Here is a 26,276-nt window from a genome sequence, read left to right on the forward strand (position 1 = left end):
AGGGTGGTATCAGCTCTCGGCCTTATTTTTGGTTATTACTTCCTGTAGGTTGTCACTCAGATTAAACCAATGTGTCCCAGGGCTTAAATTTATCACCTGACTGCTAGAATATCAATACGAATGAGAGCTCACTCAATAGTGATAAGTCATCATCGTTGTTGCAGTCTTCTCACCAACCGTTATCTAGGCATGTATAGTCAGCAGAGAAATGTGTTTCTAAGCAAGCCAATGCATTAGAGCTGTGCTATGACATAGCCCAGAAGGGAATTATTTATAATTGCACTACGCGTTGTAACCCAGATGAGGATGGGTTCCTTTTTGAGTCTGGTTCCTCTCAAGGTTTCTTCTGCATATCGTCTCAGGGAGTTTTTCCTTGCCACCATTGCCTCTGGCTTGCTCATTAGGGATAAATTCATAAATTTAAAATATATATCCTGGATTTTTATATTTCTGTAAAGCTGCTTTGTGACAGTGTCCATTGTTCAAAGCATTATACAAATAAAATTGCACTGAATCTCTGATTCATTACAACGTACATGTCTACATATATATGGCATGAGTCCACCTCATATAACAACCACTGCCCTTGTGCAGTCCCACTTCTTTACAAAAATACCACTGTCATTTTTTTTATTCTGACCAAGCACATGGTTTGAATAGAGATAAAGATGTAGGTGTTGTGGTTAGATCTTGATGTGGAACGTTTCACGAACATCTGACATTTGCAAGAGAAAATATTGATTTATCTGCCTGCAAATGAAAAGTTAGAAGTAGAAGGAAATTCTAACAGTGAAAGCGAAGAATTTTTCCATGCTATATATATATACACACACACACACACACACACACATATATATATATCATGGAAAAGCAAAAGCCTGTGGCATAAACAGCTTTAGCCAAGTCTTAAAAACAGTGGGGGGGTGCAGGGAAGAAAAATTAATCAGACGTCATGTTGTGTGAGCAGTATTATGATCTGATATGCACAAAAGCCTAATGTGATCTACTTTTGCATATTCTGCATGGAAAACATATTGCAGTAGCATCATCAGTTAAAGCCGATCTGTGAGCTTCTTTGTCTCTTAGTAAACATCTTCACATGCTGTAGGCTGTGCAAGTGACCAGATTCATGGTGTATGTCCACTGACTAGACATCTTTACAGTGCAAGACCAGACTCCTCTAATTGAATCAGAAGGGATCCTCTAGTAGAAAGGACAATATGATGTTTTTTACACATAGATTTGGAATTGAAATCTGACAAACATGGCATTTGTGGTCTTTGGCTCTAAAAACACACACATCTGGTAAATCTGCCATACAGAGCAGAACATGCTGCCCCATTCAGATATAAAGCAGTGTCCTGTCTCTACTCCAATCCGTCTCTGGTTTGAATCCAATGGAAATTAGTCCGTCATACAGAAATTGTGCAACTCTTCCTGAAAAATGGACAAACTGTATTGACCGTTTTCCAGACCACTTCTGTGTCCATAAATCTCTCCTTTTCCTTTTCACACATAAAGGACATTGCCTGATGGTCAACATTTTTTTCAGCCTGAATAAAAAAACGTTCAATTGGCATCTAACTTAGATTTGACTGTTGTCCAGTATGAGCAGTTACATCATGAGGTACTTGTACAGTGTGAGCGATTATTCATGTGATTTCTGGCATTGCATTCAGAGAACAAGTCATGCAGTGTGAGTAGCAGCACAGTGTAAACTCGGCTTACGCAATACAGCCTTTAACTGGTAATAAAATAATCATTACAAATTTCTGAAGCCAAAAATTGTTAATATGTACAGAACTATAGAATTGTTCTATTTACCTGCAAAAATCCCAATAAGCAATACTGCATATTTATTAGAAAATAAATGATGGTACTACAACTACTTCCCCATCCCACTTGTTAGACGGTTTGATTACTACCCTTAATAAATGCCCTCTATGCACTAATGCATTCATTAATTACTCTTCAGTAACCTCTTTCCTGGTCAGGGCTGCAGTAGAGTCCATCCTGAGAACACTGAATGTAAGGCAGAAATAAACCCTGGATAAGACACCACAAACATTCACACACACCTTCACATACACATTCATACCTAGGAGCAAAATTAGAGTACCAGCATGTTTTTGGGAGGTAGGAGGAAACCAGAAAACCCAGAAGAAAAAAAACCCATGCAGACACTGCGAAAACATGCACTGAGAGTTACCCAACCCAGGAGCTGTGAGGCAGCAATGCTACCTGCTGTACCACCGTGTCACACTCTGTGCACTAATGTAAACTTCAATAATAGCACTATCTTGACTCAGTTGAATACACATGCAGTGTGCTTTTCCACCCATTGCATTTTTTCCCATTTAATTATTTACAGCCAATTGTTGAATCTACTCTTTTTAAACAGAAAGATACATTTACCCAATCATACTATAAGCCCTCAGTAAAATAGCTTTTAAAAATAAATGCAAAAAATAAATAAGGACTGGCAGTGTCAAATGCACATTTCCAGCATGTTAAGCGCTCAACCTCAGCATTTTGGGTCTTACGAAACAAGCATGCATTATACCCTTTAAACCACATAGCATGAATATAACAACACAAATACTGATATCAATGAAAAAAAGACTTTCTTACCTGGTATAATCCAAATTTCTTCACAGTGCAGTCAGGAATTTTACAGTCCTCTCCTGATTTCATGATTTGCTCTGCTCGTCTGTTGCAGCTTGTGCCCTTTAGAAATCCAAGAACGCACATATGGCACAGGGTTGAATTGAAAACGGAGAAACTCTGTTTGCACTCCGCACTACAGTTTGATCAGTATAGTAATGTGCAAATTATATGTTTGGAAGAGAAGTGAAAAATAAAGAAAAATAATTTCATTACCATATTGTTTTATTATTATTATTACTTCATTTCATTTTTAATTAAAAAAAGAAAATCAGAGGTATAAAATTTACCTAAGTATTTTCCATAATGAAGGCGTAAAGTACCAGATCCTGTTTTGGCACGATCCGGTAACAAATTAAGTACTGGCTTTAGCCATTCCATATCAGTTGCACACATTTTTATATAACAATGTGTAAAAAGGATGTAATTTAATGTATTTACATATATATCATGCATCACTGACTGTTAATGAATTTGAGGACTGTAACTGTACTTCATTTGAGTTGGTGTGATGGATTTATGAGAGAATTCAGAAATGATCACCACAGCATTTGGGAAGATTAACAGCATGTAATGACAGAAAGATAATGAAGAAGCTCGCACTAAATATTAATATGATATTGAGAAATGAATTGGAGAAATGTACATATCTGATTTTCTAGGTGTGGGTTTTAGAGAAGTGACTCAACTCTGCCCTGTGACAATTTACTGCAATATTTCTCCTCAAAATATTCTGAATATGAAATTATTTCGATATGGGCAAGTATGTGGGTGCTTGTGTTTTTCTGAGCTCGACAGAGTTTGCTCATTAGTTGCATAAGGCAAAGGAAGCTGTGCTTAGAAAATAAATTATTATTCAAAACATTTGAAATGTGTAATACCATAAAATGGCTGTGTGCCTGCAAATCATAAGTACTGCAGTTTTGTTTTAGTGAAAAGGGAAAGTTTTTGGCTGCTATTTAAGCTCACGCCTTTAATCTGAGTTAAAGAAAGAAAAGAGTGCTTTGGTACTTTCATGCTTTCATTGCTATTTTCCTTATCTGTTATATATATATATATAATGGTGAAGAGCATTGTAAGAAAATGTTGTAATTTCACAGTGCTGTGTCATTTCTTTACAGTATTTTACTGTTATACATTATGTGTTGTGGGAAGGTATGCAGCATTGAGAGTGGATTGTGGAAATGTGCGATTCACATTGTGGAAATCAGCAACGTATTAATTGTGCATGTAAATGCAGTTGCACTGTTTGAACACCAGGGGCCCCGATCTGCACGACCCATGCAGTTGAAGTATATAGGAAGCATGCTGGTCATGTGATCGAGTTCTTTAATGGAGACCCTGCGAGATTTGCGCTTGCGAAGACTGATAGCCTGATAGCTCCAAATTGCAACGACCAACACGCATTACATATTATATGGGTACACAACCACGTTATAACAGTTAAAAAGAGCTCTTTCATAGCTTTCAGACTTCCAAAGGCTGCGGAAATCAGGCATTTTAGCCGACATTGGAGCTCTATTTCTGCTATGGAGCTCATTATGTTTTAGTCAATCATTTCTCCGGGTCACATTTTATTGACAATATTAAACCTCTATTCATAGCAATTTCTGATTTATTTATTTTTATGCTGGCAAAATGCACAGTGTTTTTTAATGTTTATGATTCAAAAATAAAAAGTCATATTTTTCTTCATCCAAATTTTGTTCAAAATATTCTGAGAAACAAAATGAATTGAAATTGTGATGCCAGTATCATGACAAGTATATAGTTACACTTCTACTGATTAGCCAGGTACAGCTAAATTAATTCATTTTAATGTGATATTTCCTCCAGAAGTGAGCTTTCAAATCATTTAGCCAAATTAACTGGCTAGCTTCCTTGACTCAAAGTGTTGACATTAAAAATATTACTTTACTGTGTTAGCTAGCTACCTCAGCTGACATACTGTTGTGCCTTTAATTACTGTTAGCTAAAATGGTTTTGAGGTAATGGTTGGTCTCAGGACCACAGTTTGTCTTTTCACTAGAAAAAGTTATGAATTACAGATTCTGTTTCAAAAAATCCAGGTATCAGCATCAGCTGCATCAGATCTTCAGTGTCAGTAATGCTTGTAGTGGCATGTGATTTATCAAGACAAAAGGTGATATTTTTGTTAAGTCACATCTGTTTTTTCCTCTGAAAATATAACACAAGAAAAATGATGAAAATCTTGTCATATAAAATGTATAAACATATAGAATTCTGTAGAATTTTGTAGAATATTATAGTAATCATCAGTTTCAATTGTGTAGAATTCTGTAGTAGTCAATGTACATTTTTTTAGTATTTTGGATTATTCATCTATTTAAATTTTGTAGGATTTTTTAGTAATAACATACATTTTGTACAATATTGTAGTAATCAAAGTCAATTTTATAAATATTTTTAGTAATCATTAATGTAAATCTTGTAGAATTTGATTGTAATCATCAATGAATTTAGGAAAATTTTGTAGTAATCAATGAAAAGTTTGAAAAATGTTGTAGTAATCATCAGTGTAGATCTTGTAGAATTTTTTAGTAATCATCAATGGTTTATGCAGAATTTTGTAGTAATCATTAATGTAAAAATTCCGGATTTGTGGACATTAATAGCAATAATCAGTGGACATTTTGTAAAATTCTGTTGAAATCATCTTTGTTAATGATGCTTTTCTCCAATATTTTGTCTCTGGAATCTCTGAGAGGCCACTGCTCATTGGGATGTATTCAACCATAATTACAGGTTTAGATTATTAAATATGAAATCTGCTTCTCAGTTAAAACAATGAGTTGGACAAGTTCCTCTCTGGCTTAAAGCTCCAATTAAGAATGATCAAAAACAGTTGCATGGCTGTCAAGGGGCTAGATCTGAGTCTATCAGCCAACAGTATGGTAAACATATTGAATTTTTTTTTTCATGAGTTGTTGGTGTTCAGAAATCTCTTGGTGCTGCAGAATCAAAACAGAGTTCAGTACTACCAGCTGCAGCAGCTTCTGACAGGGGATTTAAACTGGCTTTAGAAAAAGAATATCTCAATTAGCATCTGCTCCTGTCAGCAAGCCTGCTGTCTTAATGTGCAAATTCAAATTGTTCCCACAAGTGCTTTAGAAAATCCTCTTACTAGCATTATATAAGCAGAAAGAATTTGTATAGATGAATCCACTGCTGGCAAATGCACACTTTTAAAATTCAGTGTGAAATTTACAATCTATGAATGTCCTCTGTGATTGATTTAAATAAATAATAATTAAAAAAAAAAACATTGGCTCAGAGGCATCTGCATATACAGTACACACAGTTCGTGTTCATACATGATCCCTTGCCGCCATTTGCCTTAGTGACTCAATTCATGGATGATTGCATTTCATTTGCTATTCACTCTCAGACAAAAGGGTACTTAACTGTACCTTTCCTTTTGTACCTTCAGTATGTATCTTTTCCTGGAAAGGTGCTTGCAGTTTACCTTTAAAGCTTTACTCTAAAACCTAATTATATTCCATTTAGGCACCTTAACTGACACCATATCCAGGTTTCCAGGTGAAAGGTACAGAAAGTGCAAAGTTACAGGTACAGTTTGCACTTTTTTTTCTGAGAGTGTTTGATCTAGAAGTGGTTTAAGTATTAGAAGTATAAATTGCACAACATGTCACACAACAGAAGTTTTGTTTTTCCTGCATGGGTGGATAATGGCAAGCTTAGCCACGAATTAGCATTCCTATTTACCTTGCTTTTTATTTGAAGGAGAGCCCAGCAGGAACCCATGATCACAGATGCTTTTGTGTCTTTCAGTGAGTATGAGTGTGTGTAGTACCTTGCCTCACATCATTCTCATGCCTATGATGAGACACTGTGCTATAAGCCTCAATTGTAATAGTTTCTTAAAAGTGAGCTATGGCTATATATTAGCCTTAATTTGAATTTACCTGTTACATCAGATATCCAGGCAATCCATAATTGCAGACCTCGTTGTGTCACGAGCTGCTTTAGCTAGCGTGCAGGCTTCTTGAGAGAAAGCTTGTGCTAATCCGTCACCCAGATGTAGGAGAGCACCTAACATCTGCTGAGCTACAGAAATGTTTAGCACCATGCAGATGACAGCGCGTGACATTGGCACAGCACTGGAACAGCATGTGGATTGGCCACGGTATATACTGAATACGCTTCATCTATTTATGCAAGTAAGGCATCAAAATCCTCTTTGTTCTTTGTTATGTTGAAGGCAACACCAGAAGTTTTCCACAGATTTAAATGAACCACTTAGATAATGTTAAGTGTGGAGATGCAATAATGGGATGTTAGTGAGTTCTCTATTTTCTGAAAGAAAACGTGTCCTAAGCCATCAGTGTATATAAATGCAGTAGATCAGAAATTCTCAACTCTCGTCACTGGAAGTTTCAATTCTTTCCTGCTTCTTACACATCAGATCTAGAATATCAGCTCATTATGAAGGGAAGAAATTGGCCACAAATAAAAATTTACATGTTTGCTATCTGACATTTGGTTCTGCAATTTTGCACTAAAGCTTCAAGGTTAATAAGACTTTTTTTTTTTTTTTTTTTTTTTGTGGCATAGACCTCCATTACTTGCTACCAACTTTAGTCTCATAGTTCCACTGGAGATCTAAAGAAGAAAACTTCTCTATGTGAAATTCCCAAATGTTAAGCTGGAAATCTCAGATTGCTGGAAACACAAACCTCAGAAAACCAGCATGAACAGAGAGAAACCCTGCGTAGAGCTGGCCTGAACAAAGGACTGCTCTTTTTCACATAACAATGCTCCAAGGGGAGAGATAAGATGAGACACAGGATGTTAAAAAAGAAAAGAGCAACAGAATAAAAAAGACAGAGCGTAATATAATTCGCATATAATGTGCAGGCCAGAACTTAGTGCCTCTCAGGCCCAGTTCACAAGTATATGGAAATTTTTTAAAAGATCCTTTTCCAAAACATTTCACAAAGATTCCAGTTTACATGAACAGAATTAAAAAAAAAAAAAAAACGTTCTAATGAGCATGACGGCCAGTATATCATGAACCGTTATATCAAATTCCCCCAAAAATAACCCTCAGCTCCCATAAGAGGTACAAACCCTAACATTAATGTTAACAGTAACTTTTCATTTAAATCGGCTCATTTACTAATTAACATGGGAGATTACATTGCCAATGGGACAGGGACCTGATATTGTGTGTGTGTGTGTGTGTGTGTGTGTGTGTGTGTGTGTGTGTGTGTGTGGGAGGGTCATGTGTCTTGGCTGAAAGAGAATGGTCTGTGAATGTTGTCTGGCAGTAGACATATGAGTGAATCATCTGCATCTGTGTAGTGATTACAGAGGGATTTGGCAGGTTAAACCAGAGAGCTGTGAACTCCTCACAGCCGCATGCCATCTTTGTTCTCATGCTCTCACTGTTTAGTTCATTAACTCCTGTAACTGCATGAAATTGTTTTCAATGTTACCGCTACAATACCAGAGGGAACTGCTTTTCATTAGTAACTGTTGGTCATAGTTTGTAACTGTTGGTCACTGTTGGCATTTTTTGTACAATATTTCTTTTTATGATTTTTTTTTATCACTGAAACGTTTAGCTATAAAATAAATGTTTGCATCATGAACTCAGTGATGTGCCATAGTTGGTAACACTGTTATACCCAGTAGTAATTATAAGTAATATATGTAGTGTAGTAATTAAAAGTAATATATGGTGCATAGATGTATTGTTGGTTATTCAAGTACATAGTAATTTATCTGAAAACTACTAAGTACATACAGGTGTATATACTGTACATATGTAATGCAACAGTGCCTTAATTAATCTTAATAAATATATGAAAGAATATCTACACTAATAATAAACAGATTTCAGGACAGAGCACTTTGCACTTTCCAGTTTCTCACTAACATGTCCCACTGTATTTTATTGTCTTATTAACATCAAAAGAGAGAGCTGCTGAGGGAACGTTTATATATAACTGTTTCTATCAGTTGGGGGCACGGTGACTTAGTGGTTAGCACTGTTGCCTTGCACCTCCGGGGTTGGGGGTTTGGCTCCTGCCTCTGACCTGTGTGTGTGGAGTTTGCATGTTCTCCCCGTGCTCCGTGTACTCCGGTTTCCTCCCCCAGTCCAAAGACATGCGTTGTAGGCTGATTTGCATCTCTAAATTGTTCGTAGTGAGTGAATGGGTGTGTGAGTGTGTGTGAGATTGTGCCCTGTGATGGGTTGGCATTCTGTCCAGGTTGTCCCCTGCCTTGTGCCCCAAGTCCCCTGGGATAGGCTTCAGGCTCCCCAATGACCCTGTGTAGGATAAATGGTACAGAGAATGGATGGATGGATGTTTATAGCTGTTATGATCTAAGTGATAACTGGAACTAACTTTGTCTCTCAGACATTAAATGTAGCTGTGAATAGATAAAAAGTGAGCCATGTCATTCTTTAATTAATAAAAATGTAATCATAGGCTGTAGTATACGAGGAATAAAACACATCGGGATATGCTGTTATAGGAAAATCATCAGCTTTGTAGTTAAGAATAATTATTGCTTTGTCAATTATTGCACCAAATACTGTGGCACAAATCTAGTAGTTTTTGCGTTATTAAAGGTAATTATGGACTTGAGAATTTAACATGCAAATATGTACAAGTAATTACATGCTAGATACTGGCTACTTACCATACTGTAAAATAAAGTGCTGTGTAATTATTGCAGGTTAATAGCTCTATTATGCCTCATCATGACTAATGAATGTTTTTATACAGTTAGAGCTTGTATCAGCATCACACCTCAACAACAACACAGCAAGTGATCATTATTTGACCTTCACTGACCTTGACCTCATTATGGCTTGAGATGGATGATAAAGACAAAAACGAGCAAAAAAAACATGTCAAGAGCAGGAGTCATCAAATTCTACTGGCCCAGTGCTGTGCCATGTGCTTGGTATGATGGAAGGCGATGGTAATGCTACAGGACGTGTTGGGGTTCGTTCTGATATTCTGGTCCCAATGAGATGATTAAGCAGCTTGTGCTCATGCAGCTGATCTAAACATGGCCCCAGAATAATAACCCGGTGTGGAGTAAACACTGGGTGCACATGGGAAGGGCAGTGGTGTTTAGGCAATGCATTAACTCCTGGCAAGCGACATCTCTGGGAATTTAGAGGAGCACAGACTGTTATAATGGGATAGTTACGGTGTGGTGATGAATGCACTGTAACTTTTAATTGTGAGTTTGTTTTGTTTCTGTCCTTGGTACTGCCTGGATGAGGACAGCATCAGCTGTGATTATTATAATTATGTTTTCTGGTGGGAAGCGAAGGAATTGTATTTGATTATTAGCCAGTTTGATAAGCCACTGAACTTGAAAGGATGAATTATTTAAAAAAAAAAATTAAAGGAATGAATTGTGGAAAATAACTCTCTCTCTCTCTCTCTCTCTCTCTCTCTCTCTCTCCCTCCTTTTACAGCAGCAGAGGGGAAAGATCCACCTTCAGGTACGATATTTCCAGGCCTGCATCCTGTTCCATTATCCTAATTTAGCTCATACCTTCCTACCTTTCGTTTTGTCCTATCATCTATTTCTGTCGCACATGCCCTTTCTGCATGATGTCTCTCAACTCTATAATTTGCCATCTTTTAAAATTTCTTATTTTACATCAAAGTGTCTGTATTTTTTATGCTAATTTGAATCTCGTTCTCTTTTGCACTGTGCTATATTTTAAATGAACCAGTGATAATTGTTTTTTTGTCAAAATTTGTCTTGGCTGAGACTTTTGAGCATTTTAGAAAGTGCGGTGTTCTTCTCATATTGCACACACACACACACACACACACACACATTCAATAATGCTGTACCTAAATGGACACTTAACCTTAACTCCTTAATTTCATAAAGAAGAGTAGCCAAGGTCAAAATTATATTGTGTATCATCCTGGGACATTTTGTTCCCATAAACATACACACACACACACACACACACATCCTCCTCGCTGCCTCCCTCACTGATGCCCTTATTGTGCGTGGTCATCAATGCTGATCTTTCAAATCACTGCAGCTCTTCTTCCCTTTTCTTCATGCTCCAGCATTTTATTGTCTTTCAGACTTTTAGTAAAGCGTATCATTGCCCCCTTCTCCTCTCTCTCTCTCTCTCTCTCTCTCGCTCTTCTCCTCCCCCTGAGTTAAAGTGCTGCCTCCGTCACAGAGACCAGCACCCATTTGAGCATGCATGAGTTTGTTAAACACAAAGCGTTTGTCTCTTTATCACCGCAGTTTCACTGTAAAATCCCTGGCTCTGGTTTGTTGCTTGTTCTCCATCACTGATAGCAGATGTGACGCATACTGGCCCCCCTTTCTACATTGCACTCTGAGGACAAGCTGAAAATATAAAAGTGTTTCGTATCATTAAAAGGACTGTCTTGCATAAGTATTTGCCTCCTTGAACGTGTCCATATTTTGTAGTGTTACAATCCGGAACTGAAATGGGCTTAATTGAGATTATACGTAATGAATCTACACATACTAGTTCATAGTACTGGTTTCTTCTCTGACTAATGCCCTTCTTACCCAGTCACTGAATTTTGGTGCATGGGCTCTTTTAGGCAGAGTTATGGTTGTCTCATATTCTTTCCATTTTTTAATAATGGATTTAATGGTGCTCTACAGTCTGTTCAAAGTTTGGACTATATTATAACCCTGATTGATCTATATAGGTGGAATGTATTCAACTACCAGAACTAATTTACAGGTTTCACATCAATGAGTGTGAATACTAATTTACATCATTTTTTTAATTTGTAAAAATGTTTAAACTATATAGATTTTCCATTCACTTCAATGTTATGGGTTATTCTGTGTGCGTTTTCATGACATATGGTCCCAGTTAAATCCAGGTCACTTCCAGGTTCTAAAACTTGGGTACTTGGGTACACAGGAACTTATGCAAGCTACTGTAGTTTTCTGAGTAAACACAGCAGTCAGTCTTGTCAGGAATATCAGTGCTATACCATGCAAAAACCTGCTATTGCTACAATAATCTGCTGTGAAAAGCTGTTGTGAAAAGGGCCTTTTTATGTAATCTTCACTAACTCTCACTACATTACTCATAACTGATTGAGTGCCCTACAGTATATCTCCAATTGGCTCCATCCAGCTCGAAGCTCACTCTCTCCAAGGAGCTGATGATGTGGCTTGATGCATTTAGCATCCAGTACGCAACGGGGAAAGATCATCATCATGGATTATCATAAAAGCTCTCTAATGCCTCAGCTCCTATCAGCCAATTCTAAAAACCAACTTCCATTCATGCCGGTGTAATGGGAAATGTGTTCACAGTTTAGCATGAACAGATTTCATAATGGCCTAGAGTGAGATGCAAATTTCTGATTGGCAAATAGCTTGCTTTTTCGTGCCTTGTAGTCATCTCCGGCAGATAAGTGGATTTCTTTTATATTGAAGTCAATCTAATATTCTGTAGTCTTCTTTCTCAGTCTTTATCAAAGCTCCAGTAGCATACATCAGAGGTTTTTTTTTTTTTTTTTTAATTGAGTTTGGAGAGTAAAACATGGTGTTCCTAAGCTGCTGTACATCATCCAGAAAAAAAAATTACAGTATTTTCAACAGTTAGAGATTTCCAGGTAACATTTAGCAGGAAATTTTTGGATATATATTGGATTCCCCATATTTTGATTCCCCAAAATGTTGCCACATAGTTAGAGGCACACAGCTGTTTAAAATGTATTTGTATGCTGTAGCATTACAATTTCCATTCACTGGAACTAAGGAGCCACGTTCCATGGATGTTCCAGCACGACAATGCCCCTGTGCACAAAGCGAAGTCCATGAAGACATGGTTTGCTAAGGTTGGAGTGGAAGAACTTAGAGTGGCCTTCACAGAGCCCTGACCTCAACCCCACTGAGCAATCAATCAATCAATCAATCAGTAGGAAGGAGGGAAGGTTTTGGGGTGTTGCAAAAATTTTGTTGCCTTAAAGGTGGGTCACTGGGTTACAATTAGCTCATAGACTCACATATATGTGCACTCTGTTTTTCATATTAATCATATTGACAAAAGTCAAACTTGAACAGGATCAAGTTCCCACACAAATTTTCTGCTCTAGTTCTTAAACACTCAGTTTTTTTTTTCTTTCCAACATTAACTTCATGCCACTCATTGGACATTATGAAACCACGCTGAGGGAAGCCTTTGAATAGCACGTCACAACCTCACATAACTAAAACATGATGCTATACATTAAACATCGGATCCACACAAGCCGCATATGACAGTGTTGCGTATTATTCATTTTCTTTTCATTTCTTTGAAAATGAATGTTTGGGAAATGGCTCCAGTGGTGAACTGTACAAGACACAACACAAGAAAGACCAAACTAAACTAGACTAAAAAGAAAACACCATCAACTAGAGATTTAAACATACTGTAAGCAAAGGGGAAAAATGAAGAATAAAACAAAGCAGGGCATTTAGCTCCTTCATGTGGGTTAGCCATCCAGTGTTCAAATACTATACACAGTCATTCTCAATCATCTGAGAACATTTAGATTCAGATCAGTAGTATTTTTATCTAGGCTAAAGCTCAACACCAGCTATAAAAAGTTCTTCATTATTAAGAAAGACAAGAAAGAAAGAACACACACAAATGACCTAGTAATTCCTTGACATTGGGTCACAAAAGAATAATTTTATTAACACTTTTATATGGCCATCAAACATTTGGGAAACCTAACTTTTTTTTTTAATGATTTTAATAACTGACTGTATATGTTTTCTTTTTTTAATTAATGCTATATTTGAATACACTTAGAAATCAAATTAGTAAGTAAGTAAGTAGTGAGCATTTGATGTGCATCTAGATTAATGTTCTTCATGATGCTTGTTTATCCCTTTAACCCCTTTAATGCCCAGCCTTATTATTCAGTTACTGTTGAATTTTTGAATCTTATTGGTCAGAAGGTGTTGACTCATTTTCTGCAGCAGCAGTTCTCACAGTAGTTCCGGCTGTAATTCAAATCACAAATTTCAAAATTTGCCAATTTCCCCATTAGGGATGAATAAAGGATTATCTAATGCACTCACTCTAATATGGTTTTATAGTAACAGCTCATTCACAGGGACTTGTATTATGGACACGCCACGAAATCTAAAAATCCTAATAAATGGATTTAGTTAGAGAATTTGTTATTTAAAAATGAACGTAATTTTTAATTGTGAAGCTTTCGGTAAGTTTTCACATTTAACTTTAAAGGAGTCTCCACTGTCATCGCTTTGCAACTGTGTCACAGGAAATTCTTCAGACAGAGACAGAGGACTTTTTCTGGTTTCTCTGTAACATGACAAGCTGTTTTTTTTTTTTTTAAATTATTATTAATAACATACGTGATAACAGGATGTAACTTGTCTTGTGGATGTTCCACAGAAGTAAACTATATAAACTATAACTATAATGTTATGATGGAATAAAACACTTTGAGATGCCCTTTTATTAGAAAATAATCAGCTTCAGGGTGGTAACGGCATACAATCACCTCGTCATTGATTATTTTCCTATAATAGCACCTTCCGACTTACATAATTCCTAGTAATACCATGAAACTAATAAAGAAAGGTGTGTATAGTTAGGAGAGTAAGGAGTACACATCTGAAGCTGCCAGTGGGTTCTGGGAGTTTAAGAGTTAATCATGAAGTATGTGTGTCTGTCTGCTGAACAGCATTTGATTTGTCATAAATCAACCATCTGCTTGGGTTTTGGATTTCACATTTCATGGTTAATGTTGAGTGAGAATAAAAGCTCAATTTCTTGATCAGGCTGATTATTTAGGTCTGAATTTCCACCTGCTTTTGTCCAGAGACATGAAAATAAAACATTACTCAAAGTATACATTTTGTGGAGTTTGAAGGTATTCACACTACATGATAGTGTGATTTCAAAATTATGAATGATTCATCAAGGTCAGAATTTTAGGAAAATAAACAATAAATTAATTTTAACTTCAGAAATCAGAGTGTTGCATAAACATCTCACTGGTGCGTGAGATAGCATGTGAGAAAAGTGTATAGACACCAAACTGAATGTGATGGCAGCTCTCGCTCTGCAAGATGTTGTGGCTTGCCATGATTAATTTTAAACGTGAGCTGTTCCCATTCCATTAGGCATGCTGTAAACCATGACTAATTAAACCACTTTATTTAATCTGGCATAAGAGCTGCTGACAAACCTGTTACATTCTTATTATATGAAATGTACAATTTAGATTTTCTACACAGAAAGACAGCTCATTATCATTTAGCAAGCTATCACCTTAACGTTATCCCTATGTTATTTTTCAAGTAGTTTTGGAAACAAAAACACAAAGATGAACCAGTGTTATTGTAGGATGGACGAGATCACATTAGCAAGCAGCGATGATGCTTATAGAGAAATGCACCTGTTTTATAGGCTATATAGCTCTAAATTTCCAGCACAACTGCAATATAACAAGTGTGTTTATATATACCAGCAAATCGTTCTTCCCAACTTGGAAGCTAGCCCAATTTCTATGCATCCTTGCAGCAACAGACTGGCAAATATCACTGAAGAATAACCCTCACCATCTGAAAGATTCTGGACATGGGATTAGTGAACGGGGCACCCATATAGACATAATATATTAGAAGTAAAAAATGGCTTTGTTCTGAATATGGAGCTCATATAATTCCTTTCTCATTACATCAGAAAAGAGAGGTTCCCCTTGTAATTATGGTACTGCAAATATAATTGACTTGGAATGTACATATATAGGCTTTTTGTATTTATTACATTCTGTGGAGATGTATGATGTATTATTCATACACTTTTCCTGCTGTACTGAACCAGTCAGCTTTTTGGGGTAACCTGAACTGTTTCGATCTTGAGCACGGTGTACTGCCTCTGTTAGATGCTTCACGTTCTTCCCACATTCATGCTGGTTTCCTCCAGGTTATTTGGTTTCCTCTCACCTTCCAAAAACATGAGAGGAACACGTGAAGTGTTCCTGAGATAGACTCTGGCTCCTGATCAGGATAAAGCAGTTACTGAAGATGGATAGATGAATGATTGAATGAATGAATGAATGAATGAATGAATGAATGGGGAGCCCAGAAAATCAGTGTAAGCATGTGCATAACCCCACTCTGAATACAAGTAACTTTCCCTGCATTAATATTGATGTAACATTCCATCACCAACTCTGAATAAGGCCCTTAATGTCTAACCATGTTGGAGACAGTTGTAGACAGTCCTTGTCTACTCCTCTATATTCAGCATTTCTACTGTTTTTCTATTTTTTTTAAATATATTTTACAGTGTGCATTTGTGAACTGGCCTTTTCAAATCACAGGTTTTCAGTAGATTTCAGGCCTGAAGATCAAGAGGTTCAGTGCAAAACATTTGCATTCCTGAAACCATTTCTATGTTGATTTGAATGGATGTTTGGGGTTATGGTTTTATTGAAAGATCCATCTATGGATAATTCCTAAACTCCTGGTAGACACAAACAGGTTTTAGGCAAAAATTTCCTGGTACTTATTAGAACTCATAATGGCATTGATCTTGACAAGAATCATTATGATGATCTAGACACAAAATGCAATATTTGATAAAGTTATGTCTCAGAAAAATCTTAAGCTCTTGGCAAAGGCAAAGAGGTTTTGGGATAAAAAATAAAGTTCTTACAATAGTGGATTTTGAAACTTGACAAAATTTGGGAAAATCTTAATTGTTATATGTAGTATTATAAATGTAACAGTATTTGTGGCTGATTTTCCTGTGTGTTTTAACAACGTGGCCTCTCAACTGCATTTTTATTAGAAATGTGTAAGAATTTATAAGTAACATGAGATGACGTGTATAAAAAGGTTAGAGATGATTAGGACTGTGAAATCAAACAAATTTACTCTCATTTGGTAGAATTTTTTCCTAACTTGTGTTGTAGAAGGACCTCTTTCTCTGCTAGTGACTTGGTAATTGTTTTCTTCTGTGCCCTTCGCTAGAACTTCTTTTTGTTTAGCTGTGTATAATTTACATATTCACATAGCAGTGTGTGTGTGTGTGTGTGTGTGTGTGTGTGTGTGGAAGTACAGCATGGGTGAGGAACAGGTGCTGCCCTTATGCTCGCAGCTCTTCACTGCTTAATCACTGGTAATGTAATGTATTTGTGTAAACTTTGCAGGAGTGTTGACATTTTTTAACAGTTGAAAGTGCAATTAACATTTTCCCAGGAGATTACTGTGGCTACATTGTTTGTAATACTAAAAATTTACAAGTTTAATGCCTGGTAATGTTTGAACCTATATGACCACAAGTTCTCGCTGGGTCAGTGCCTTTGCAGAAAAACAAAACCACAAGTGCACTCAGAGAAGCCCACTTAGTGCTGAGTTTGCCATTTGACCCTTTTTACGCCGGTACACTGCATACCAATGGAGGATGGTGTTACCAAGTTGTCCATTCCTCTAATGAGGAAGGAAACAATTATATCTTCAGACATCCCCAGTCATGGAGGGCATATAAAACAGCTGGCACTTGAGTCTGAATCTCGGCTGTTGGCAACAGTTCTGCACTGCTGAACAATGCTTTTACTGGATGTCTCCTCAGGGAAAGATGAAACAAAAAAAAAAAATAGTAACCATAAGCCTTCTGAGTGCATGCAGCTTTCCAAATAGGATAAGTTAATCAAAGAGGTAGGGATTATAACTGTAAAACTAGCTTTAGTTCTTGGTCCCTGTTGTGCCTTTACTATACTAAAACATGCAAGCAGAAATTATGATTGAAACTACACTGATGTTACATCTCACCCTTTGTAAAAGTTTCAAGGTTACAGTTAGAGGCAGGGTTAATGTTCATACTAGTGACATAACCAAATATGAATAATATTATTTACAGATAATCTATTTTAGGCACACTGTTTTTTTTCCCCCTATGGTCACTGGTTTGCTCCAGTAACGCAACCTAACCACTGCTTTACTAAGCTCCAAAATAAAACCATTCCACCATATTTCTATACGAACTCAATTTATTTCTATTTTATTTATATAGTGCTTTTAACAATGGACAGCTTTACTGAAATCTGGATATGGATTGAAATTTATCCTTAATGAGCTGGCCAGATGCGATGGTGGCAAGGAAAAACTCCCTGAGACGACAGGATTAAGAAACCTTGAGAGGAACCAGACTCATAAGGGAACCCATCCTCATCTGGGTGAAACCAGATGTGGTGTGATTATGTAAAACATTAACTGTGTACGACGAAGTCAAACAGTGTAAAGTGCGTTGGAAGGATCTTCAGTATGAGCATCACAGTCATCTTTGATTTCATTAGTGTTTTTTTGCTTTAAATCTATAGTATCCAAGTGAAGTTATCCACTGAATAATGATTCAGACTTGAGCAGTAAGTGCAATCTTTAGGTCATCCAAGTGAGGCTGTCCACAGCTATCTTTAGGGTATCTGTGAGGCACCAGCCACAGCAATCTTACGGCAGTCGTTAGGCTATCCGTGTAGGGCCGTCCTCAGCAGCAGCAGTGAATGATTCTCTGGTGAAGGAGCCTCCAAACAGAAGTAGAGCATTGGGATGGATCAGGCAGGAATGGAGGACAGATAAATTCAGGCTCATCGGCATCTCAAACTGGTTCAAAATTCATGGAAGAAATATGCTTTTATTTTAGAGATGCTCCATATACCCCACTCAGATCAGGACATAAGGCATATAATTACTTGTGTCTCCAAAAATAACAATTGAAGTAATAAAAAAATTTTATATTATCTTGTACATTCATTGCCCATGTTTTTTTTCTCATTCTGAACTGAACATTCCCAATTACTACAAAATGAAAATCTTACTGGAAAATAATACATGTATTATAATGAAATGGTGCTTGAAGGACCCCATTTTGACTAGCAGTAGCAGTACATCTCAGCTTCTTAGTAGATTCTGATAGCAGGTCTAGCAAACTTGCAAACTTCAGATTTTTTCTGGACTGTAGCAAACCCCAAAACTTAAGAAAAAATTGGTTAAAAAAAAACTATAAAAAGTCGTTCCCTAATTTGGGAAAGACAATGTTTTGAAAGATAGTTAGCCTGCTTACTCAGTCGCATTAAAGAGAAATCTTGCCATAAAGGTCCACAGGGTCTCTGATTGAGATCCATTATGAACTCCAGTGATGTAGCTGAGGAGCTGTAAAAGCTCAGGAGTTCTGGTCTAGACCATGCCCACTTCCAGATTAAATATGAATATATGTAGATACAGCTATTTGGAGCACTAATCAGATACAGATACAGATAGTGACATTGCATTACACACCTACTTCTTTCCACTTCTTATTACTTTATTCTTATGAAATGTAATGGATTCCAGTCACATGACCCTTGCTGGTTCAAATCCGGACACAATACTCATGAGATCAGGTTGAAACCCCAGTTCAAACCTGAAACCTGTTGTCCTTTCCTCCCTCAAACTCTAGGTAAATATCCTTCTCTAACCTTTTACTTCTTGTAGATCCTTGCATATGAAAGAAAGACTTTCCAAGGTAAGCTTGAACTTTCTCCTCCATCCCTTAAGAGACGTTTCTGCCACTCTGTATGTATGGGTCACTACCGATTTACCTCCTTTAACAGGGTTTATGCTTTGTAAGTCATGGATGCCTCCTGTTTGCTGTAGTCAAATGTCACTGAATCTCATCTGTTTTATCATGGAAGAGTAGAGCCACTGTGAGAGAAATAGAATGTTTAAAGTGAACAGAGCCACTTGGGCATAAAAGCTTGTGCCTTTTCAGCTGCAGTCAGTATTGGGTTTAGAGGGCAGGAACCAGTGAACTGTTAGAGACACAATCTAAAGAGCCTAGTACAGCAGTCCACCATAAAAGAACTGAGATATAATCAGGCCATGCGCGTGCTGTGTAACCTTTTACGTAGCAAGACGCAATATCCAACTAATGGACCACCAACCTCTGTGAAACCTCCATGAAACTGTACGGCTGTATAGCTATAAAGTGCACAGTGCACAGAAATTCTCCATCCTGAATTTAGCTGATGCATTAAAATGAATGAATGTCAAGGTCAGCATGACAGGGCAGTAAGACCTCCAAAAAACCAGAAAAAATAATTAACAGAGGGAAAATCTGTAAATGCCTGTATCAGTGGAGTATGTAGGAGTAGATGGTATATTCTCAACACCAGAGTACTTCTGTATGGTATTATCTAAAGCTCAGACTCTATAAAGAAAGAAATATTGTTAAGAAACGAGTGAGAAAAATATAACCTTATAATGCTCATGAGCTCAAGTTAGTATTTCGCAAAGTTTACTGTCAGTGCATGATATAATGCAAAATACTATGATGTGCTGGATCACATGCTATTTTATAAGCAGCCAAATAATGTGGGTGGAAGCCATATTTGCAGTGTTTAATATGATAATTAGGACTATTTATGCAGCAATATATTGGCAATCTACTAGACTCCTATGAGATGTTTATTTCAATGCTTACTGTGTTCTTATTCAGTCTCTAGTTCTTTTCCATTGTTCAGCTGAGTATTGCTTTTATGTTACATCATATTACACTTTACAGCAAAGGAAAAAAAATCCACAATTGTCCTACTTTACTCAGCATTTTCTATCCCTGTTTTTTTTTGTGTTTAAAGGCAGTGGTCAAGACAAAAACCCTGTCTCAGATGCTTTTAAACAAGAAAAATCCATTAAAAACCTGTTAACTACACACATTAACTTTAACAGCTGCATAACCCATGTCTGAATACACATAACTTTCTCTACATAAATAGCACTACATGATTCAGAAAATTAGTTGGCATTGTAATAAGGTACATACAGCTTTCTATATGAATGATGTTTCTGGCATCTCAGTTTGAAATGCTTTGCACACACCATTCATAGAGTTAAGGGCATAGGTTTGCATCCGCCAGGGTTTTTGAATGGGGGAAGAACAAAACAAAATGTACCTCTACTTACGCTGCATTAAAAATGAACTGCAGATGTATTCTGCAATAACACAAGAGCCCTATACTGTGAGGATGCAAAATCTGTCTAGAGAAGAGAAAAGAATATGGAGGCACTCATAAAAACAGCTACAAGGTAACAAATATTATTTAATATTTATATCACATTCAAAAAGAAAGATGCAAATGTTTAAACTAATATGATTTTTTTTAACTAATATTAATAAACATCCACAATTTTGCCATTTTTGTTTTACTGTTAGAAATCTGTGCATCTGTGAAACCTAAAATACCAGATGTCCTATTTCTTTAAATTCTTGTCCTAATGGTGAGGAAACCTCTTTTGACTACATAGCAATTTCGATTAAGGATTTCTAGGACACTTAAAATGTATTTGACTCAGGTTTACACACTTCATCCTTTAATAGAAAATATCAACAATTTATATTATTTGATAGTAATATATAAAAGTCTTCATATATATTCATTGGAATGGTTTTCTTTCCTGTATCTGGATGTGACCTTGCCATTTGCTCTGCACTGTAAGTGCAGCACTCTGAGCTCCATTCATTTTGATTTGGGTTTGAGCTGACCTCTCAGTCTAAAGCTCCTGCCCGTCACGCTGCTGCTCTCTGAACTGTGCCGAAGCTGGCTAAGCTTCCTTTAGTCCTGCTGAACATCACTATGGAGGTCACTCAAGGTTACACTAATTACTACTCTGCCTTTTTCCTGGCCATTTTGTAGGTTATTTGTTTTATTTGGTATTCTCTGGAGACAGAAGGCCAGATGTACTAAGCTGATTGCGTGTGTTTTCTTTGCATTCTGCACAAAAAATCCTTGCATGTTATATACAAAACTGGTATAAAGCCTAAATGTGCAATTTAAGTGCCATGCAAAGTGGTTTGTAATAATATAACACCATTGTAGAACATTAGTGAAAGAACTAGTTAGGGAAACAGGGAAATGTCTTAATATTGCTTATTAGATCAGATTCTTTTGTTGCACAGATCTGGCAACCTTGGTCATAGCACATACGTCAGGAACACATCTATATCCTCCTGTCTATCAAAGAAATTCAATCCATTAAACAGGACTGCTGTGACGCTGCCAATTTTCCAAGTGTTACACAAGCCGCAGTCAACCACAAGAAAAATGGCAGAGTTTAATTGCATACTTTTATATGCATATTAATTTATTATTGCTTACAGAAATGAAATTTCCTTTTCTGCATGGAGTGTTTAGATGGCTCAGCGGTTAACCATTTCTTTGCTTGCACTTTAATAACCAGATCCTACATGGACATTTTTATCTGATCTTCTCAATTTTCAAACTAAGAATCTTTCAACCTCTCAGGGGATCTGTCAAGAAGTTTCTTTCTTCCACAGTCTTTATGCCTTAAACATGCCACTTTCCCAACAGCACTACAGCATATTGAACCCTGAGAAAGGTTACTCACTGGTATAGAATGATGACTGCTGTGCTACAATGAGTCTGGAAGAGCAAACCTTAAATACTGAACTGGGGATAGCCAACACTATATCATCTTCAGGAAACACAGAATTGGCAGATTCTGTGTTGGTCTATGGTTTTGCATTTTTGTTTCCATGGTATAAGACTGACTTGGAAACTAATGTCATCCTAATAATATTTTGACTGATCCTTGTAAGTCAAGCCTATTAGCAATGAAATGGAAGCCCTAATGGGATTTTAAAGGTAGATGGGAAGCTGACGTGTAGATAAGGGCCTCTGTTTCATGATTGATTGCTAAAGAAGACAGAGGACACTTGGTTGTGTTAAACCACTGCTCAGGTTTCACAGAGTCGCATCGTAGTGTGGCTCTGGCTGATTGATAAGGCTCTTTTTGTGACTTGTTGGTGGAAACGGTGCTGCCTGTGCTGGCCGACATCAATCACACAATGGCTGACACTCTTCGTTCCCTTATAGTACAAAAGGCAACAGGAATTGAAGACAAAGCTCTGCTTCATCAGCTACGATGGCTAGCGATGTCTCGATGGAGGGCACAATGGAAATATGTAGTGTGACTTACTTTGCTTGCTTGCTGTCTCTGTTTATCCATCCCTCTGTCTGTCTTTGGTACTGTGTGTCTCTGCTTAGATTAGCAGTGGCATGAATTCTTCATTAGGGAGCCTGTCAGTGTGCCTTTGTGGAGTTATACACTGTCATGTCAGAATTCAGGGGAAGTGCTATCACCATCTTCTCCAGGGTGCACAGATGCAGTAATGGAGTGCGGCCAACACCATTATACACGTTCCGTCCTGTTAATTAACCTCAAATCTTGTTAGGGCTGAGAATTCAGTGCCAAAGCTCTCAAATTCTAGTAGCGTTGACCAAAGGACAGCTTTTGCTTTGCATTCTATCAGATAATAAAACTCCCTGACTTATATATACGATGGCTAAACATACTTGTGGTGGTAATATAATTGTAATGTTTCCAAAGGCACTCTGCTTTCCATCTAGAGAGATGGGAATGAAATACACAGCCCGTGGGCTGGGTGTTGCCTGATGAAGGTTCTGATCTGCCCCACCAAATGAATTTACAATTTATATTTTATATTAAATCATCATGTGGACAATAATTAAATAAACGATTTGAGAAAGAGCTAGTCTTTGCTATTCCACTAGGGAGCACAATAGAGGAATCAACTCAGGGTCATGAACATAATTCAATATAAAGCTGTAGATTTCTGTTCCCAGGAAAATGATTAAAAATTTTTGATAATTCATGTCTAGTCAAAACTTTACTCTTTATTGCCCAATTAAATGCTCTCTAAAACATACATGTCCCGCCCTCAGAGGTGGGTCTTGCTCTACAGTACCAGCGCATTAGTACAAAGGCAGCTCATTAGCAGTAATCATGGTTTGGAGGTGTGTATTTGGCTGTGTGTCTTCCCACACATTATTCCCTTTTCCTGTCATTGCTTGGTTGAGAAAAGAAAAGGTTGGAGCTCATTTGGAAGATGTAGTTATGTCACAGACATTTCTCAGAGTAGTGTTTTGCAACTTGGGGCTTCTCAATGCTGGAATATGTCGCTTCCTCAGAGTGAGAATGTGATTCTGTCCTCATACTCTGTTAGTGTTTCACCATCAGTAAAAGCTCTCATTAAACTCCACTCGTCTTCATGTTTAGCTAGCTCGCTATGCTACTGTCAGGTTTGTTTAGACTTGGCAGGGGCATGGCATCTCTTAAATACTGCTGGCTGTTGTTTAAGTCAATCAAGCACTTCAACACGCCATCATTCTTACTTCCTCTTTCAGAAGGAGATACATCGAAATACGAAATTATATCACAGCTAAGGAACCATTTCATGGGGACAAGTTTATTTACCAAATAAGTCAATTTCATATATGATTCCTCTCAGTTCCAGGTTGTATCACTACAAAAGTTCATTGGGGGTGAAAACTTATGCATGGCACTGTATGATAAAATAATTTGGAAAATTTGGGTTCTTGGTAATGAATTGTAGTCTGTTCATCTGTTCTGATATACAGTATGTTCAACACGTGCATTCAGAATGTACTTTTCAGATTAATGCTGATAAGTGAATACATTTAAGAGGAGCTTTTGATGTGTTATTGTCACACAATGCATCATAATGCAAAAAAAGTGACAATGTGCACTGTGGAAATTCACGATTCACATTGTGAAAATTGTATTAATTATGCATGTAATGCATTTGCACTGTTTGAACACCAGAAGCCCCAATCTGTGCATCCCATAGAGTTAAAATATAGAGACACTGGTCATGTGATCACATGGAGATCACAAGGCTTTCATGGAGAGCCTGTGAGATCTGCACTTGTGAACTCCGATAGCCCGATAGCTCTTGATTGTAATGACAAACACATAACAAACTGTACTTCGTACAGTTACATAACCACGTTATAACAATTAAAAAAAGCTCTTCATTAGCTCTCAAACAACACAACGGTCTGGCATTTTAGCCAGCTTTGGAGCTCTAGTTCTGCTCCCAGAGCTCATTATGTTCAGTCGATCATTTTCCCCAGGTCAGCCACTTTGCTTATTCAATTCAAAATAAATACATTTATTTATTTATTTTTAAGATATGGTGAACCTAAAGAACATTTTGTTTACAATATTAAACTTCTGTTTGTAGTAATTTTTAATTTATTTAGTTTTATGCAGACAAAAAAAGAGCATTGTTTATCATTCAGAAATAATTTTCATTCAGTCAAACATAATAATTCTTCATTCAAATTTTGTTCTAAATATTCTGAGAACCCGACACCCCTATGGTATAGTAAACTGTTTGTGTTGTTGTTTTTCAATCCAGCCCACTTGCCAAGTATAATGTGTCCCATTACCCCTGATCTAGGCTATGTTTCACAAACAAACTAGACAAGTTCTTCACTCTAATGCTATATATTTGCAAGAATAGATGTTGAGTACACTGCACTATAGCCAGCTGTTGTGGTAGCTGGAGTTTAACAGATTAAAGATAAGAGTTAGGAAATTGCCCTGACATTGTTCCATCACAGTTTCACTACAACAGAGACAGCAATCATTGTCTGAGTGAAACAAAGTGATAGGCATGATGGGCTCCATTATTTGTACGGGATAGAAAGGTCAGTGCACACACAAGTAATGAAATGATATTGAGGTACTGGGTTCACTCGTCAGTGCTGTTCTCTTCTGGTTTTTGCTCATTTTGCTGTGAAAGCATTCCTGAAAATCAGGCTTCTGGACTGGGTGACGAGCACACCAGATTACATTCATTGTTCGCAATTTCATTCCATTTTACTTCTTATATTTCACATCATTCGGTGGAGGATAAATGCAATTACCACAGGACATTGTGTGATAATGCATTACTTTAAGCATCTGAGTGAATCTGGGCCCACAATATGAACATGAAGTCTTTGAGAAGACCAGGAGTCAGAAGAATCTTAGAAATTACTTTTCAATATATATTTAATACACTTTAGAACCTACTTTGGTCAATGATCATCAAGGTCTCTAATATAAAAAAAAGGAAAAAAGTTCAATTTACATTTTGTCAATGTTTTTATTTAACACATCAATTAAACGTCTGCTGCTCATCACTCTGGCTCGATAGCAGGACCTGGTAGTGGTTCTGTGAAAGATTAATCTGCTTTTGCCCAGCAGGTTTTGACAGCATGCAATCCACTGCAGGTGCCCTTATGTTTAAAACATTAGCGTTTTATTGATAGGCTATGAATTATGAGTCCCAGGTGCTCTTTAAGATCTACACTGACCTGCAATGCAGGTACAGTGGTCATGAGTGACAGTAAAGAATGAGGTTTTTTCTGAGATCTGAGGTATTATGTTGGATGGTTGGAGTTCTCTAGGCACTTCTGCATTTTGATTTGTGTGTTATTTTGAGCTGAAATATAAAGATATTGGCTCTAGAGTATTAGCGGGCAGAGAAAGCTCGTTATTTATTAAACAGACATTTGGTTTAGTCTTGGACTGGCGATGGTGTGTGTGTATGTGAAGTAAGCGAGATAAACCTATCATACATGGACAGTACACTCCGGCTTGGACACGATTTGCTGTGTTTTAGGGAGATGCTAGTTCAGCTTGGCTATATCTCAGAGAGTGCTAGAGGGAATGAA

At 37.1% G+C, this 26,276-nt stretch overlaps 1 protein-coding gene across 2 annotated transcripts in view; it reads left to right on the top strand.

Moving 5' to 3' along the window:
- edil3a (EGF-like repeats and discoidin I-like domains 3a) overlaps nt 1-26,276 on the top strand; it is a 181,204-nt gene that overhangs the window by 43,578 nt on the left and 111,350 nt on the right. Inside the window, exon 2 of one of the 2 annotated variants that reach the window (XM_026931547.3) lies at nt 10,154-10,177. In XM_026931547.3, coding sequence (XP_026787348.2) covers nt 10,154-10,177 — 24 coding nt within the window. Of the gene's footprint in view, nt 1-10,150; nt 10,178-26,276 lie in introns of both variants that reach the window. The other variant, XM_026931546.3, reaches the window with a different exon arrangement.

The sequence above is a fragment of the Pangasianodon hypophthalmus genome, chromosome 24, assembly GCF_027358585.1.
Source record: "Pangasianodon hypophthalmus isolate fPanHyp1 chromosome 24, fPanHyp1.pri, whole genome shotgun sequence".
NCBI classification, from domain to species: domain Eukaryota; kingdom Metazoa; phylum Chordata; class Actinopteri; order Siluriformes; family Pangasiidae; genus Pangasianodon; species Pangasianodon hypophthalmus.